The sequence below is a fragment of the Rattus norvegicus genome, chromosome 15 (genome assembly GCF_036323735.1).
Source record: "Rattus norvegicus strain BN/NHsdMcwi chromosome 15, GRCr8, whole genome shotgun sequence".
Lineage (NCBI taxonomy): Eukaryota > Metazoa > Chordata > Mammalia > Rodentia > Muridae > Rattus > Rattus norvegicus.
The window spans coordinates 39,490,735-39,509,122 of NC_086033.1; the positions used below are offsets into that span (position 1 = coordinate 39,490,735).

The 18,388-nt window shown below is 46.4% G+C and overlaps 1 protein-coding gene across 8 annotated transcripts in view; it reads left to right on the plus strand.

Annotated features, from left to right (window-relative positions):
• Sacs (sacsin molecular chaperone) overlaps window positions 1–18,388 on the plus strand; it is an 84,567-nt gene that overhangs the window by 28,882 nt on the left and 37,297 nt on the right. For 6 of the 8 annotated variants that reach the window (XM_006252167.5, XM_063274276.1, XM_063274275.1 and 3 more), the window contains exon 3: window positions 11,424–11,574. In XM_006252167.5, the coding sequence (XP_006252229.1) occupies window positions 11,424–11,574 (151 nt within the window). Of the gene's footprint in view, window positions 1–8,894; window positions 11,347–11,423; window positions 11,575–18,388 lie in introns of those variants that run through there. The other 2 variants (XM_063274273.1, NM_001427721.1) reach the window with 2 other exon arrangements.

Sequence of the window (18,388 nt, forward strand, 5' to 3'; positions counted from 1 at the left end):
CCTAGAACTCCAAGTCCTCAGTACCAGGAGGGGCACATAGTTCAGTTCATCCTGCTTGTGGTGTTCTGTGGGTGGCAACCTCAAGCAGACTGAGGCTCTGTGGCACATCAGGCCTTGTCACCTGCCCCCTCTCCCTCCAGTGCTTGGAAAGGGAGCACTTAGACTTGAACATGTCAGCGTCGCTCTGGGGAACACAGAGCAACCTTGTGGATGAGGTAAACAAAAAAGATGAATGCACATCTGAGGGTAGCTACGAGAGCGGGGATAAGGCAATTCAAGGAAACTTTGGGGGAGAGTGGGGCTGCATTAAGGGTGTTGCTGTTTTTATAGAGCAGTAGAGGCAGCTTTCGGACTGTCAGTCAAAGAATGGTGCCTAGGTGTAGACAGAAGTCGGTGAGGGAGTGGGAAAGGCCCAAAGGTGGAGGAGCCATGTGAAGACCTGGGTGAATACCTGTGCTTTGGTATTTGAGACTTCAAATGCCAAATGTGGTGACCTTGGTAGACTGAGATCAGAAAGCTGGGGTGGGGTGGGACAATGCTCAGTCTGGGAAGAGCAAGCTGGTATGAAGCAGCAATTGACCAAGACCGTAGGATCGGTCAGGTTGTTGACAGTGGTTCTGAGTGATAGTCCACACTGGCTTTTCTCTGAAGCCACATCTTCCTAAAGACCCCAAATGCCAACCCCTGCAGTTCTCAGTCATGCTTTTGTGTGGACATTAGATTGCCAGACAGTTTTGCATGGAGTCACATGAACTCAAAATTGTTTGTCCGGGTGGGCATTTATATCTGAGTATTCATCTAGAAAGTGCTGTGGGCAGAAAAAGAGAGGCTGACAGTGCTGAGTGTGGCACAGATGGGGAATGGGCGGGCAGTGGGAAGGCAGAGGGAAGGTGTTGGCAAGTCACAGGCCAGTGCAGAGGAAAACCTGGCAGGGGCCCAGCCTGCCTGAGAGAAGAGAGCCCTTCTTGGTTCCTGAAGAGCAGGAGACTGATGGAAAGCAGTAATGAAGAGTGGTCAAACAAGGAAGGTAGACCTGGGGGGATGGAAAGAAGAAGGCCGAGAAGTCAGATGCATAACTTCACACCGGCCAAGATGAAATACCACTCAGGGAACTGGGTAGCGCCGAGCCCTGCCTTGCTGTCAAGGCATCCATGTGGGCTCTTCTCAGTCACACGTATAAACCGCATCTGCTACTGATGACCTATCGTCTGGCTGTTGGTCCTGCATTTGGCTTCTATCAATTTTAACAGTTCACAATGGCCTAGAGTCCAAAAGGCTTACAGTGTGTTTTGTTTTGTTTTAAAGCAGCAATCACCATATACCACATACCAAAGCGCACACACACTTGTATACATACAATCTCATGCACACAAGCTGTCTTGTAGGAACAAACACCCATGGAATTGTTCCTCCTAAAGAGACATCGTGCTTGGTTTGTCTTCATTGTCAATTTGAATGGATGTGGAATGCGTCTGGGTGCATCTGTGACAGTGTTTGTAGAGATATTCACCAGAGTAATGGAGACCCACCGTGAGCATGGATGGTACCTTCCTGTGGGCTGGAGTCCTGGGCTGAATAAAAAGCAGGAAAGGGGGAAGCCAGCAGAATGCCAGCATTCATTTGTCTCTGCTTCCTGCTTGTGGATGCAATGTGACCAGCTACCACAGTGCCTTCCCTTCTGTGATAGACTGTAACCTCACAGTGTGACCCAAAACCAAATCCTCCCTTCTTGTTTTGTCAAGTAATGCATACTTAAAAACCAATATTACACAGGAATACACACCAGTTTGAAGAATTCCTCAATTAAGAAGGTAGTTTGACTGTGGAGAGATTTTCCACACAGAGATTTGTACTGGATATGAAATGTCATATCCTGTAAAGAAACTTGAAGCATGCTGAAAATTAGATACTCTGTATCAGTCAGGATCTCTAGAGTCACAGAACTTATGGGATGTCTCTATATATTAAGGGAATTTATTGAAATGACTTACAGTCTGCAGTCCAACTAACTCAACAATGGGCAGCTATGAATGGGAAGTCCAAGAATCTAGTAGTTGCTGGTCCCATGAGGCGGGTGTTTCTGCTGGTCTTCTGGATAAGCCGGAAACCTGAAGAAGTAGGTTCCAACAGATGTGCTGGCAAGCAAGTGCAAGCAGGCAGAGAAGAAGGAAGCCTTCCTTCTGCCATTGTCCTTCTGTAGGCCTCCAGCAGAAGATGTGTCCCAGAGTAAAGGTGTTTCCAGAGGACAAACACCTAAGCTGTTTATAGGTATGTCCCACCTTGCCAGGGCCACTATGCCTCAAGATCCAGATCAAAAGCGTGTATCGTCCCATGTCAAGATCCAGATCAGAAGCCTGTGTCTTCCAGCCTCAAGATCTGGATCACAGGTGTCCCTCCATCTCTGGATTGCAGTCCGTTCCAGATATAGTCAAGTTGACGAGTGGGAATAGCTGTCTCACTGTGCAACAAATTTGTAGTGGATGGGTGTCTTAGTTAGGGTCTTACTGCTGTGAGCAGACACCGTGACCAATGTAAGTTTTATAAAGGACAACATTTAATCGGGACTGGCTTACAGGTTCAGAGGTTCAGTCCATTATCATCAAGGCAGGAACATGGCAGCATCCAGGCACACATGGTGCAGGAGGAGCTGAGAGTTCTACATCTTCACTCGAAGGCAGCCAGGAACAGACTGAGCACCCTCAGGCAGCTAGGAGGAGGGTCTCCAAGCCCACCTCCACAGTGACACACTTCCTCCAACAAGACCACACCTTCTAATAGTGCCACTCCCTGGGCCAAGCATATGCCAACCATCACAAATGGATTCTGATATGATTGTCACCTCAATTTTATGTACTTTAAGCAGAGGTTATATAAGGAGCCAAATTAAGTAGAATGAACAGGAGTGGCTATTCATAATTTCCCTTGTATGGAAAAGTCATTCCTTTGCCCTTGGCCTTGGGGAACCCATGTTTCCAAAGTTACCAGTAACATCTTAGTGCTTTTTTCAAAAGGTGTCCTCAGAGCTTTGGTTCTCTTCACAGAGGGCATGCATATCAGAGCAGCCTAATCAATTCAGACATTTTCTGTTACTTTGCTCATATCTCAATGGTATTTATCTTGGCTAGGCAGGGCAGCCTTACCCTTCCCTTTCCAGCTCTCCAGCTCTGGCCAGTGAGACAGCTGCCTCCTCCCCAGGTAGAGATGGCCTGAGTGAGGAGAGGTGATCTTTGAAGGAGATGGGAGGTTGGACCATATGCCTTTGGCTGGGTTTGTTCTAGTTCTAGAATTGAGACAATGTTTTAAAAGTGGTCTCAAGACTGTCATTCTAGGAGAAGGGTTTGAAAGACATGATTTGCCAACGTGAGATAAAGTCACCTGCATGAAATGTCCTCCCTCCCCTACGCCTTTGAAAATGTGTTTTATGTTACTAAGCAGGTTTGACGGTTTTCCGGTTACTGCTTTCTGACATTCTTGCTGACACTTTGAATGTACTCTCCCCCGAGTTTTCCCATCCACTGCAGCACTGTAGATGGCACAGTCAGAAGATTTAGCCATCGTTCCCCGTCGCCTCTTGATAAAACCATCTGCTACAAAGGCTTGAAAAGCTATCGTGTCCTCTGCTTACCTTGCAGCTATTGTTGGTCATGTGACACATGATCAATGTCTTAATTTCTGAGGCAGAGCTGCGCTGCTGCAGGTTTCCCTCCCTGGTGGGTTCTTGGTCACCATGGTTTCACATGTGCTGATCCTTATCTTAAAGGTCATTTCCTTTGTCTACATGGCTTACACCTTTCACTTGTTCTGAGGACTTTGAGGGATACCCATACTTCAAATGAATACTATTTTGTGTGTGCGGAGTGTATGTCCCGCACTCTGTGTGGATTCCAGAGGACAATGTTGTGGGGCTGTCTCTCTTTAACACAGGCTCTGGGGATCACACTTGTCATTAGGCTTGCAAGACAAGCCTTTACCATGCAGAGTCAGTTTCTAGAACACCCTCACTTTAATTTTCAGGTAATAGCCTCGTGCCGACTCACTAAGCAAAGGAGCAATGATCGGCTCTATTTTTGTCTCTGCCTAATTGGTGAGGGGAAGAGGCGATGGTTCTCTACTGGGAAGACAAGCCGCAGGACTCAACTCACAGACCCTCGGCATCCTGGGAGTGGCTCTCCTCCTCATTCCAAGCAGAAGAAATACAAATATTTAAACTTGTTTTTTCCAAGTTTTCTGGGCATTTTATTCCTCCTTGTTTCCTCCCTCCTAATCTCTCAGCCCAGTAGGTTTCCCTAAGGGGCCAATCAGATGGAGGCTTTTTCTCATCTGAAGTTCCCTCTTTGCAGATGATACTGGCTTGAGGCAAGTTGATAAAATCTAAGTAGGACACCCTTCTTCCTTCTCCCCCTTCCCATGCCCCTCCCATTTCCCTTCCCAGCCCCTTTCTCCTTCCCCTTTCTCTCCTTTCTTCTCAACCCCCACTTTCCTTGCCTACCTTCCTTTCATTCCTTCCCCTTCCCTCCTTCCCTCTTTTCTTTCCCTCCCATTTGTATTTTCTCTATCCCCTTCTCCATCTTCCCTCCCTCACCTTTCCCTGCCCCTCTCCTTCTTCCATTATCTTTTCCCCTTCCCTGTCTTCCATAGTTTCCTTCTTCTTCCCTCCCCCTCCTTCTCCTCCCCTTCCCTTCCCTCCCTTTCTGTCTTCCATTGTTTCCCTTCCTCTTCCCTCCCCCCTTCTTCCTTTTTTCTCTGTCCCTCCCTTTCTTATTCCATTTCTGTTTCCCCTCCTTCCCATTACCACCCCTCTCTCTTTTCTGCCTCTTTGCCCTTCCAGTCCTCTCCTTCCTTTCTCTCTCTCCCTACCCTTTTCCACTTCCCCTCCCTTTCCCCTTCCTCCCATTTACCTCCTGTCCTTTTCCCCACATCCTCTCCCCTTTCCTCCCTCCCTCTGCTCTTCTTCCTGCCTTTCCCCTCCCTCACATATTCCTTCCTTTTTTTCCCATCTCCTGTTCTTTCCTGGCTTCTTTTCTCCCTTTCTCCTTCCTTCCCCTCTTTCTTCATAACCCTCTTCATACTCTCTCCCTCTTATTTCTCAATGCTCTTTTTTCCCACTCCACCATTCTTTTTCTCTCTGTGTTTCATTTCCTTTTCTTCTCTCACCCCTTCCTCTTTTTTGATATTTTATTTATTTACATTTCAAATGTTATACCCTTTCCTGGTTGGTTTCCCCTCTGCAAAGCCCCTATCCTATCCCCCTTACCCTGCTTCTGTGAGGGTGCTCCCCCACCCACCTACCCACTCCTACCTCACTGCCCTGGCATTCCCCTACACTGGGGCATCGAGCTCTCACAGGACCAAGGGCCTCCCCTCCCACTGAGCCCTTTCATCTCCTTCTTAGTCCTTCCCCTAACTCCTCCACTGGGGTCTCTGTGATCAAGATGGTTGCCTTCAAGCATCAGACTTCAAGGATCTGGCAGAGCCTCTCAGGAGACAGCTGTATCAGACTCCTGTGTGCTTTTCTTGGCTTCAGCAATGGTGTCTGGGTTTGGTGGCTGCATGTGGGATGGATCCCCAGGTGGGGCAGTCTCTGGATGGCCTTTCCTTCAGTCTCTCCCCTTCCTTGCCCATCGTTTCCTTTTTGTCTATTCCCTTCCTTCTTTCCTTCTCACTTACATTTCCAGCCCCTAACCTTCTACCACCACCCCTCCCTTTGAATCCCCCTTTTCACTCCCTTCCCCTTTCAATCCTCCTATCCTTTCCCTAGTCCCTTTTCCCTCAACCCCTTCTCTGACCTCTCCCTTACTTTAATCTCCACATTTCCCCTTTCATTTCTTCTTCCTGCACCCTTCCTTCCTTACTCCTTTGTTCTCTTCTTTCCTTCCTCCCATCTCCCCTTCCCTTTTCTCTTCCTCCCCTCCCTTCTCTTCATCCATCCCTTTATCTCCCCATCTCCCATTCTCCCTCATTTCCCTCCATCCTTTTTGTCTCTTTCTGCCTCCAATTTACCTCCCTCCACTTTTTTCTTTCCACCTCTCCCCTCCTCCCCCTTCCTTCTTTCTATCCATTATTTCCTCTACTTTTAGCCTTCATCCATTTCCTTCCTGTTTTCCTCCCCCATGGCCTTTTCCTTCTCTCTCCTCCTTTTCCTGTTATCTCCATTTCTTCCTCTGCCTCCCTTTAAAAAATCCTGTTCTTTCCCCCTTCCTTCATTCTTTCCCTCCTTCTTCTTGCAGTTTTGTTTTTCCTCCCTCCCTCCCTCTCACCCTTTCATTTTTTTCTGCCTCTTCCTCTGTCTCTCTCCTCCCTTTCTTGTGGTGGTTTGAATAAGAATTGTCCCCATGGGCTCATATGTTTAAATTCTTGGTCCCTAGTTAGTGGAACTCTTTAGGAAATGTCTTAGTTAGGGTTTTTATTGCTGTAATGAAACACCATGGCCAAAAAAGCAAGTTGGGGAGTGTGGTGGTTTGAATATGCTTGGCCCAGGGAGTGGCACTATTAGGAGGTTCAGAGAAGTAGGCCCTGTTGGAGTAGGTGTGGCCTTGTTGGATTCGGAAGTGTGTCACTTTTGCATTGAGACCTTTCTCCTAGCTGCCTAGAAGACAGTCTTCTCCAGCAACTTTCAGATCAATGTAGAACTCTCAGCTCCTCCTGTGCCATACCCACCTGGGCACTGCCAGGCTCCTGCCTTAATGATAATGGACTGAACCTCTAAACCTGTAAGCCAGCCCCAACTACATGTTGTCCACTTAAGAGTTGCCTTGGTCACAGTGTCTCTTCATAGCAATGAAAACCCTAGCTAAGACAGGGAGGAAAGGGTTTATTTGGCTTACACTTCTACATCACTCTTCATCCCCAAAGGAAGACAGGACTGGAACTCAAGCAGGGCAGGAACCAAGAGGCACGAGCTGATGCAGAGGCCATGGAGAGGTGCTGCTTGCTGGCTTGCTTGGCTAGCTTTCTTATAGAACCCAGGACCACAGCCCAGAAATAGCACTACGTACAATAGGCTGGGCCCTCGCCCATCAATCACTAATCAAGAAAATATCATATAGATCTTATGGAGGCATTTTCTCAATTAAGGTTCTCTCTTTTCAAATAATTCCAGTTTGTGCGTCAAGCTGACACAAGGTTAGCCAGCACAGGAAGGATTAGGAGGTGTGGCTTGTTGGAAGAAGTGTGTCACTGGGGGTGGGCTTTGAGGTTTTAAAAGCCAATATGAGACCTTAGTCTCTCTCTGTCCCTCACTCTGACCACACTCCAAGCTCACCCACCTCCTGCTTGTGGACCAGATGTGGGCGCTCAGCTACTGTACCAGTGCCATGCCTACTTGCCTGCTGCCTTGCTCCCCTCCATGATGCCTCCATGATGTTCATGGACTCACCCAATGAAACTGTAAGCAATCCCTCTCCCAATTAAATGCTCTCTCAAGTGGCCTTGGTCATGGTGTCTCCTCCACTACAGTCCACAGTGACTAAGATCCTTTCCTCATCCATCCTTTTCTTTTTTTCTTTCCTTCCTCTTTCATTCATTACTCCCCTCCCTTCCATTTCTCCTACACCTCCTTCTCTTCCTCTTTCTCCTTTTCCTTTCCATTCTTTCTATTCCTTCCCTCTGTCCATTCAGTCCATTTTCCCCTCTTCCCCTCCTTCATCTTGCTTCTCCTTTTCTTTCCTTCCTTTTTCTCTGCTAGTTCTTCTTCCTTCCTCCTCCTCTCCTTCTTTCTTCCCTTTTTTCTCCTCTCTCACCTTTCCTTCACTTCTCTCTCTCTTCTTCCCCCTTTCCTCTTAGCCCTCTTTTTCTCTTCCTTTCTTCCTCCTCTCCCTCTCTCTTCTTTCCCTCTTTCCTCCTCCTTTCTCCCACACTCTCCCCTTTTCCTTCATCATCCTTCTCTTCCTTCCCAGTTCCTCCCTCCCTCGTTCTCTTCTCTTTTCTTACTTACTCCTTTCTTCTCCTTCCTTCCTTTCTTCACCCTTTCCTCCCCTCCCCATCCTTTCTCTTCTTTCCTCTCTATTCTTCTCTTCCTCATTTTCTTTATTTCCACCTTCCTTTCCCTCCCTCCCTCTCTCTTTCTCCCCTCCATTTAAGCCTCCCTCTTTCCCACTTCTCTTTTTTCCCTCACCCTGTTCCTCTCCCCTTTTATCCTTTTCTTTCATTTTCTCTTCCCTTCCTCCTCCTTCCCTTCTTCCTCCTTCTGTGCTTCCTGTCCTTTATTCTTTCTTTACTTTTCACCTTTTCTTCCTGTTTCTTACAATGTGGATGTGAAAACAAGCGTCATGTATGTTGTCTCTGGGTCCCTTTCTTCAATGCATGGAGCTATGTAAGCTCCACTTCATTTTCTTCAAGCCTCTAATTAAGGTTTTCTCTCAGAGTGGAACAGTTCAAGCACTCACCTTCACTGTGGACAGTGGCGTGTCTTGCTACCTGACATTAGTAATGTGTCTACTTGCTTATTGTTTCTTTCCCTTCCTTGGAATGTAAGCATAAAATTGGCTGCTTTAGTTACTTTCATTGTTTATTAAAATATGGTGCTTCACGATCCCCACCAGCACTATGTCTCCTGCATGGGAGGAGCTCGCAGCGCAGAGTCAGTCTTTATTGTTTCCAAGCTGCACGGTTTTCAGGATACATCAGATTCATGAAGATCCTCACTAAAGATGGATCCCCCTCAGTAGAATATGCATGGCCCATGTCCATGCATGTGCATATGTGCACGGATGTGTGGCTTGTTTTCATCCTTTATTTCTTCATGTTGTTTTGAGAAAAGGTCTCTGCACTGAACTTGGAGATCACTGGTTGATTAGACTGGCTGACCAGTAACCTCAGAGATCTGTCTAGCTCCACTCAGCCCCTGCCTTCCTGATTACAGAAACCAGGAAGTGCCTTTTATGTGCAGGGGTGGGGAGTACTAGTTCAGATCCTCACACATACATGGCAAGCACTTTACCCACTGATCCATCTTCCCAGCCCCGAATGAACTCATTTATTTATTGATGGCTTCTGTCAAAATAGCCATGTCATTTATTTAGGTGTAAGACATATTGCAAGGTGTGGTGGTGCATACCTTTAATGAGTTCAAAGCCATCTAGGTTTATGTAGTAAATTCTAGGCCAGCCAGGGATACATGGTAAGACTCTGTCTCAAACAAACAAACAAACAAACAAACAATAAGACCTTGCGAGTACAGAAAGTAGAACCCCCACCCCACACAAATAGACTAATGATTATCCTGTTGCTACTTTGCCACTTTGTCCTAGTCACCTGCTAGCTGCTCAAGTTTATCTTTGCAGTCTTTTGTATCTTATTGCTACCTGCCAGTCAATATGTAATAGAAAACCATTGTAAGAGGACTCATGTGGTCACTGCCCTGCCGCCTGCCTTTCATGTTTCTGCCTCCAAACCTTGACAGCTGTTCTTATCAACTTCCTTTAGTGTCTCTGTGCTACCTAAAAATATTGGGAAAGAAAGGGGGGAAACCAGCTCACTATATGACCATGTAGCCTATCCTAGCACTTAGGAGGCAGAGGCAGAACAATCCCAATACTTCAGAACCGCCCCATGCTTTGTCTCAGCAAACAAAATGGAAAAGATATTTTAATATGCCGGTACACGTAGGAGAACCTCAGAATCATTTTTGAATACTGCAGTTCTGTGGTATTACAGTCATGATATTGGGTAACCACCAGCATGTTCATGTCCAGAATTCTATCTGGTAAAATTGCAACCCCGTGTCTATTCAAACAGTTGCTTAGGATACGTTGTCTCACTCCTTGGGTGTCCTTGTCATTCAGGAATGTAGCCAGTTGGGATACAGTAGCGTTTCCCGTGAGTAATGACATTGTGAGATGTGTCCCAAAGGCAGTCTGCTCTAGAGGTTCAAAGCTGTTTCTGATCAGCCTCCTTGTAGGCTGACTCTGCCTCTCTGTGGCATGCCTGATGGCTGAGGTCATCCCTCCCTTTCAGGGTTTCCACTCTTTGCCTGGGTTCTATTGTGACGACATCCTGCTTGGTGCTCAGAGAAAGACCTTATGGGAAGGCAGAGGAATAGGGGTGCATCCTGAACTCTAAAGACTTTTAACCTGGAGATTCGTCATGGTACATGTGGTACATGTCACATCACAGGTGCTAAGCATGGAGTTTGGGAGGAGCTTGGGATGGGGAGAATCTGACTTCATAGACAAAATTCCATGTTTTTTCCTATTTGTTGATATCCTGATGCATTCACTTGTACAGGCTTATCTGATTTAAAAATCAAGTATTTGTCTACCGGGGTTTCTAGGCAGGATCTTTTTACTGAGTTTCTGTATTTTCCTCTAATTGATGAAACTGATCCCTTCCAACTGCGAAAGTAAAGATTGACTAAGATTATGGTCTCCTAAAGAGCTCTCAGGATAGTTTTTACTCCTAATGATGAATTCTGACTATATGGAAGGGAGACAAGAGAAGTGGTAATTAATATCGTTTTTAGGGTTAACTCTAAAATGGCGTTTTTATTCCAGGAGAATATGTCAAGTAACAGGCATTTACTATTAACACTGTGTGGCTTTTGCGTTGCTGTAATAGATGAGTTTGTTTTGCTATTTTCATCAGTATCTGAGGGAAGTTAAGTGGAAGAAGGTATCTGGGTGAGGCGTAGCTTTTGGGGTAGTGCAGCTCCTCAGTATAGTTAGGTAAGGTAGATCAAGCTGCTCTTTGCACTCCTGTGTGGAGAGTTCGGGAGAGGTGTGGCCTAGAGGGAGCCGTTGGTGCTGCTCCTGAGTGAATAGCCTGGGAGAGAAGGAGAGGCAAAAGCCAGACCCAAGCAAGGATCCTAGCAATAGACAGCCTCTCCTGGGAGGGGCGTGGCTTGGCGCCGGCGCAGGGCGGTCCTTAGCCTCCCGGGAACGGGGCGGGGTCGAGGCAGGGCTTGAGTCTCCTTAGAACAGCCGCAGTCTGCGAGGTGTGTCAGAGGAAGGCGTGGCCTGAGGAGGGGGCGGGACCGTCCTTTGGCATCCAGGAGAGAGGCGGAGCCGAGGCGGGGCCTGAGGCTCCTCCAAGAACAGTAGCAGCTTTTAGGGCGCGTCTAGGAAGGCGTGGCTACGCGGAAGGGCTGCTCCCCAGATAACGGTCCCGGGGCTGCGCATGCCTGCGGGCGACGCCTGGATGGCCCTTTACAGCCCTGAGCGCGCGGCGCGCTAGAGCTCGCTCCTCCTCCCCAGCAGCGCCTTCCTCTGCCCTTCTGCGGGCTGCGGCAGAGCGCTGCGGCGGAACAGGCCTCTGCCATGAGGATCCCCGCCTCAGGGCCAGTGGCGGGCCTCTCGGAGCAGCGGGGCTGGGCGTGAGGAGGAGGCCTGGGAAGCCCGCCATGGGGGACAGGTGATGAGACCCCGGGAGGGAGGGCGGGCAGGCCGGCCGCGCGCGAACCCCGCTGACCGTCCCTTTGCCTGTCGCAGGTGGGTCCGCGTGACCGTGCTCCGCGGCTGCGTGGGCTGCAGGACCGTGGCGGTGCGGGCCACCGCAACCGGGCGGGACCTCAAGGAGCGCATCTTCGCTGAGACCGGCTTCCCGGTGGCGGAGCAGCGACTGTGGCGCGGAGACAGGGAGGTAGGTCAGCGCCAGGCCTGCCCTCTTAGATGGGCGCAGTCGCCTGCTGGCGGCAGGAAATTCACCGGCTCCTGTCTGTCACGGAAGACTGATGCTCAGATGATTCAATAGAGCTTTGTGAATAGCTGGAGCTTGGGAATGGCAGGAGCGCCATTGTAGGTTGTTAGGGGGTTTTTGGTGTGTGTGTGTGTGTGTGTGTGTGTGTGTGTGTGTGTGTGTGTTTTGGGGGGGGGGGTGTGCATTTACAGTTTCCACATTTGTGAATCTTCACTGCCCAAAACCAAGACACGATTTTTGATGGGCGTTGTGAACCAAGGAATTTTTAAGTTTCACAGACATCACCATCCATAGAATGGAATCATCATTTATAGTTTTCAGTTTCTAAGTTTAACAAGAGTCGTGTTTTTAAAACAGCCTATTCTGGAGCCCTTCCCACTCCCTTTGTGGATCTGGGACTGAGACCTATGGCTTTGCATGTGCTGGGCAAATACTCTACACCAATTACTTTGAACCACAGAAATTTACAGCTGAAAAGAGTCTTCAGACATAACTTAATACCCAAATTGTTATTTTGAGGAGAAAACCTAAAACTTTTGAAGTGCTAATGAGTGACTTCGTTCACCAGTACTTAGGAAGGCGAGAACATTTCACATGCTCAGTTGTAGTCTTAAATGATGGGGCAAGTCCTTCCTTGAGAGGGAAGTTTAAGTTTTATTGGAAATGCTCTTGTTCTTTAACTCTAATATCTTTCCTTTCTTGGTGATAAAGGCCATCATTTCCAGGACTTAGAAAGTCAAATAAAATTACAGGAGTAACTTGAGTATTGTGGATGGCATTTCTAGTTGGGTTTCCATACTGCTCAATTCAGAGCCCTCCAGGGTGGTCTTGAATTCTTCTACACCTGGGTCAGTTTTCTGGTTTCCTGTTCATTAGACATAGATTTCTGATGAATGAGCTCTCAAGCCCCTCTACAGACAGGTTATTTCTTATCACTTTCCTCAGGGGTGTTTGCTGCTGTGCAGACATTGGCTTGCCCAAGGAGTTAAGGCAGAACTGCAGAGGAACACACTGCTAAGGCTTTGTCTGTGCCACCTTCATTCTTCCTGGCTGCCATGGGTCTGCTCTTCGGTGTCTATGCCCACACTACTCCTGGGTCCTTTGTCATTGTGTTCCCTAGATGCATATGCTAACATGACTCAGTTGTAGCTCTTGACACTGGATTAGTTTCTTGCAGGTGCCTTTGCAAGACTCAGATTTGGGGTGGTTGAAGTGGTCATATTGTTTGGGTTGGGTGGTTGTGAGGGTGAAAGAGACCCAGGTGCATCACTGATCTGGTTTGAGGTCATGAGGTTCTAGACTTAGGCTGTGAAGGTGAATCGGAAAGCAGGGGGTAGGGGAAGGGAGATGCTCAGTGCTGTGCCAGCCTGGCAACTGAACTTAAGCTGGGAACCCATGTGAAAGTGGAGGGAGAGAGCCATCTCTACAGGCTTGTTCTCTGACCTTCACACATGTGCCCTCCTCATACACACATAACACACCATTCACACATATATGCATACCACACACAACCACACACACCATATAAAACACATACCAGACACCCACACAACATACATACATACATACATACATACATACATACATACACTACACACACTACACACACTACACACACATACCACACACATACCACACACATACCACACACATATTCACATACCACACACAACCACACACACCATATATATACACATACTAGACACACACACAACACACATACAAAAATACATATACCACACATGCTACACACATGCTACACACATACATATACACATATACCATGCACATACATACATATATACATACATCCCACAGACACTACACACAAACCATACATACACACATCACACACATATACCTTATGCACACCACACACACATACATATATACACACACATACTACACACACCATATATACATGGATACATACACACATACCACACACTACACACATACCACGCATATACACATATATACATACATACACATACACACACCATACACAATACAACACACACATACATGCACACACAACACACACACATACATGCACACACAACACACACACATACACACACCATACACAATACAACACACACATACATGCACACACAACACATACACATACATGCACACACATACCACACACATACACACACACCATACACATACATATACCGCACACACATACCACACATATACACACACACCATACACATGCATACACACCACACCACACACACACCACACACTACAAATAAGCAAATGAAGGACACATTGTAAAGGACAGACATGGGTGGTTGGTACCACATAGATCTAAAGGAAGGAGAGTGGGAGTAAACGAAGGCAGAAGGCTGTGTGGAGCATGTTTGCAAGCCTGGAGTCAGAGCAGGAGAGCAAGGGTCCCTTAGCAGATGACAAAGGCAGTTCATTCTGGAAGAAGTGTGGAGCTAGGAAAATGCACAGAATGGAGAAGTGGGTGACCCAGACCCTGCTTGCCACCACCATGTATGGATAAGAAAAGTCAGTTCATGTGTCAGAATCTGCCTTCCCATTTGAGAGTCTAGTCAGTCATGGTCTGTGACTCTGAGGACTGAAAGGCAGCTCACAGCTGCAGATGGAATCGGAAAGAGAGGTCAGAACTGGAGAGAGGACTCAGCGTCCTGGGCTTAGCATTTCTCCCTTTCTGTATTTGGGGAGTGTGTGGGAAGAGGATTATAGAGCTCCGTGCCCTGTTCTATGACCTCTACACCCTGCTGAGCTCCAGACACTGTTCTGTGGCCTCTCCATCTACCACCTCATTTAAGCTCTGAAGAAACCTTGCATGCTGCCATTCTCTTCACCGGTGGGCTTTACCTTTCAGTTCCATGTTGCTTAGAATCTTTTAGATTGACATTATTAAATTCTGAATATTTCAGTGTGAGCAGCAGATGATAACAGATAGCAGACGAAGATTTAGCTTTTCTCTTTTAATTCATCACAAGTGTGTCACGTCCCTTCCCCGACCCCCAGCTTTCAACTCTTGAACACCCTCCCCCCCTGTGTCTTTGACATTTAGAAAAAGGAAGAGGCCTTGGGTGATCTGCAGAAGTTATATTATCACGCTATTTAATAATTTGAATAGAGTCACTACTTGTTAGTAATTGAAGATGCCCATCTGAGGTTCATAATGGAGAATGAGGATGGCAAGATCAAGCTTCTGATGATTTTATACTCACTTAAAAACACTGATTCAGGCACTTTGAATAGAAGCTACATGGCATCTGGGGAGAATAGGGACATTTTCTTTGCTCAGTTTTAGTATCCAGAAGGGAAGGGAAGGCCTATACAGACCCCACATCTTGGCACACTCCATAGAGTTAGCATGGCTGAGGATGTCTCCATAGCCAGCCTGCTTATCTCTTCCCTGTGACAGCAACAGAGACTATAGTCTACCAGATTGTTGATTGTCAGACCTACAGTTATATCTGGTTAAACAGATGCACTTATATTAGGTATCTAGTTCCTTGTAGTTGATTCTCTTTAAAACCTGGAAACTTCACAGTTTCCTTCCTTTGCACTTTGTGCCATTTTTTTTCTCCCAGTGCACCTTAGTGATCCCAAATTGGACTAATGAGTGCTGGACTATGTATTACTTCCTTTTGTAATTAATTAGATGGTTAATTGACCAGTGGAATGATCACCCATGAAGACATAATGGGTATCTTTATGCTTGCATTTCATATGCATGTGTAACCTAAATATATAACCCAAACAATATTCCATTCACTTTTGCTGGTTGTGCCTGTTAGAAGAAGCTTATCATTCTTTTTTTTTATTTTTTTTTTATTTATTTTTATTATTATTAACTTGAGTATTTCTTATATACATTTCGAGTGTTATTCCCTTTCCCAGTTTCCGGGCAAACATCCCCCTCCCCCCTCCCCTTTCTTATCGGTGTTCCCCTCCCCACCCTCCCCCCATTGTCCCCCTCCCCCCAACAGTCTAGTTCACTGGGAGTTCAGTCTTAGCAGGACCCAGGGCTTCCCCTTCCACTGGTGCTCTTACTAGGATATTCATTGCTACCTATGAGGTCAGAGTCCAGGGTCAGTCCATGTATAGTCTTTAGGTAGTGGCTTAGTCCCTGGAAGCTCTGGTTGCTTGGCATTGTTGTACATATGGGGTCTCGAGCCCCTTCAAGCTCTTCCAGTTCTTTCTCTGATTCCTTCAACGGGGGTCCTATTCTCAGTTCAGTGGTTTGCTGCTGGTATTTGCCTCTGTATTTGCTGTATTCTGGCTGTGTCTCTCAGGAGCGATCTACATCCGGCTCCTGTCGGTCTGCTCTTTGCTTCATCCATCTTGTCTAATTGGATGGCTGTATATGCATGGGCCACATGTGGGGCAGACTCTGAATGGGTGTTCCTTCAGTCTCTGTTTTAATCTTTGCCTCTCTCTTCCCTGCCAAGGGTATTCTTGTTCCCCTTTTAAAGAAGGAGTGAACCATTCACATTTTGATCATCTGTCTTGAGTTTCATTTGTTCTAGGCATCTAGGGTAATTCAAGCATTTGGGCTAATAGCCACTTATCAGTGAGTGCATACCATGTATGTCTTTCTGTGTTTGGGTTAGCTCACTCAGGATGATATTTTCCAGTTCCAGCCATTTGCCTACGAATTTCATAAAGTCGTTGTTTTTGATAGCTGAGTAATATTCCATTGTGTAGATGTACCACATTTTCTGTATCCATTCCTCTGTTGAAGGGCATCTGGGTTCTTTCCAGCTTCTGGCTATTATAAATAAGGCTGCAATGAACATAGTGGAGCACGTGTCTTTTTTATATGTTGGGGCATCTTTTGGGTATATGCCCAAGAGAGGTATAGCTGGATCCTCAGGCAGTTCAATGTCCAATTTTCTGAGGATCCTCCAGACTGATTTCCAGAATGGTTGTACCAGTTTGCAATCCCACCAACAATGGAGGAGTGTTCCTCTTTCTCCACATCCTCGCCAGCATCTGTTGTCCCCTGAGTTTTTGATCTTAGCCATTCTCACTGGTGTGAGGTGAAATCTCAGGGTTGTTTTGATTTGCATTTCCCTTATGACTAAAGATGTTGAACATTTCTTTAGGTGTTTCTCCGCCATTCGGCATTCCTCAGCTGTGAATTCTTTGTTTAGCTCTGAGCCCCATTTTTTAATAGGGTTATTTGTTTCCCTGTGGTCTAACTTCTTGAGTTCTTTGTATATTTTGGATATAAGGCCTCTATCTGTTGTAGGATTGGTAAAGATCTTTTCCCAATCTGTTGGTTGCTGTTTTGTCCTAACCACAGTGTCCTTTGCCTTACAGAGAAGCTTATCATTCTTTAGGGAATAAGCTGGGCAGCTTTTTTTCACTCAGTATTTCAATATTAGTATCCATGTAAAGTGTACATATCTCGGCTGTTTGGTATTCATTGTTGTGTGATTGTTTGCCATGCAAATATATGACAGCATTTGGGCTATTTCTCAGTTGGTTTTGTTCTGTTGTTGTTGTTTTCTCTCATTAGTGGCAGTCAGTATTCTCATCTATGCCTCTTTGAGTGCCAGTGTAAGACACGCACAGGTTTTCACAGGACAGTCCCCAGGGTCAGCAGGTGTATGATGTGACCATGCTTTACAACCGAGGACGTACAGGAAGTAAGGAGATCAAATGGGAAATGGTTATTAAAGCCCAGGAGATGTGGATCAGCTGCTCCTGGGAGTGGGGACCTGCAGCTTGGACTGGAGAGACTGGAGCGTGTGTGCGTGGGCCTGGAAGTAACTGTAGAGAGATGTCCCCTGAAGTGACTATTGGTGGTGACACTGTTGGTCGCAGTGTGAAATAAAGATAGGGTGCTAGAGGTTTCAAAAGCGGTGAGCTCGCAATTTTCCAGGTCGAGTTTTTAAAGTACCTGCCTTTATTAGGAACAGGAAGGCAAGCACTGGGGCATTTTTCAGGGAAGTTACAGCTCACTGCCATCCTTTCAGGGGCATTTGTGGTAATGCTGTCCAAAGGGAATGTCTAGGAACACAATTCTGTGGAGTTCCCTGAAAATAATGGGAAATGCACTGCTATTTTAGGGAAATGCCATGTAGATTAACCCAAGAAAGTCTCCATGAATATTAATATGCCAGAGTTCTGTCCTCTGATCTGTTGCTGTCGTTGCCTGGAGCATTGCAGATACACCAAATGCACCTCCATATCACTGGCCAAAAAGGTGTTTGTGTTGATGATCTTACACATATTTGAAACTGAATTTGAGATGACTGGGGCTGGGGGTGTAGATCAGTGGTAGAATACTTGCCTAGCCTGTCAAAGAGAAGGCGGGAACAAAGGAAGGGGGTGGACTGTACGGTAGAAGAAAAATAGATGTGTTTTTATTTGTAATTACTTGAAGGAAAATCCTAACTTAAACTTAGATAATTTAATTATTCCCTGAACTAAAATTCTGTTCTGCCCTCTGGAACATTCCTATCAGAACAGCTGATTTCTTGGTAAGGATAGTAAGTGTTACTTGAATGAAAAACATTTGAGGAAGTTTTGAAGTGACAGTATTGATGTTATTGAGAGACCAAATTTTTTTGGGTTCAGACTCCATCTTTGAAGACCTGACCTAAGTTTAAACTCAAGTAAACTAGTAGGCTGGTACCTAGCTCCAGTTTCCAGGTTACCCCCCAATAAAACCTGAGCCTAGCTCAAGTTTCCAGGCTACCTCCCAACAAGAGGTTATTCCCCAACAAATCTGCACCCTCAGGTTACAGGC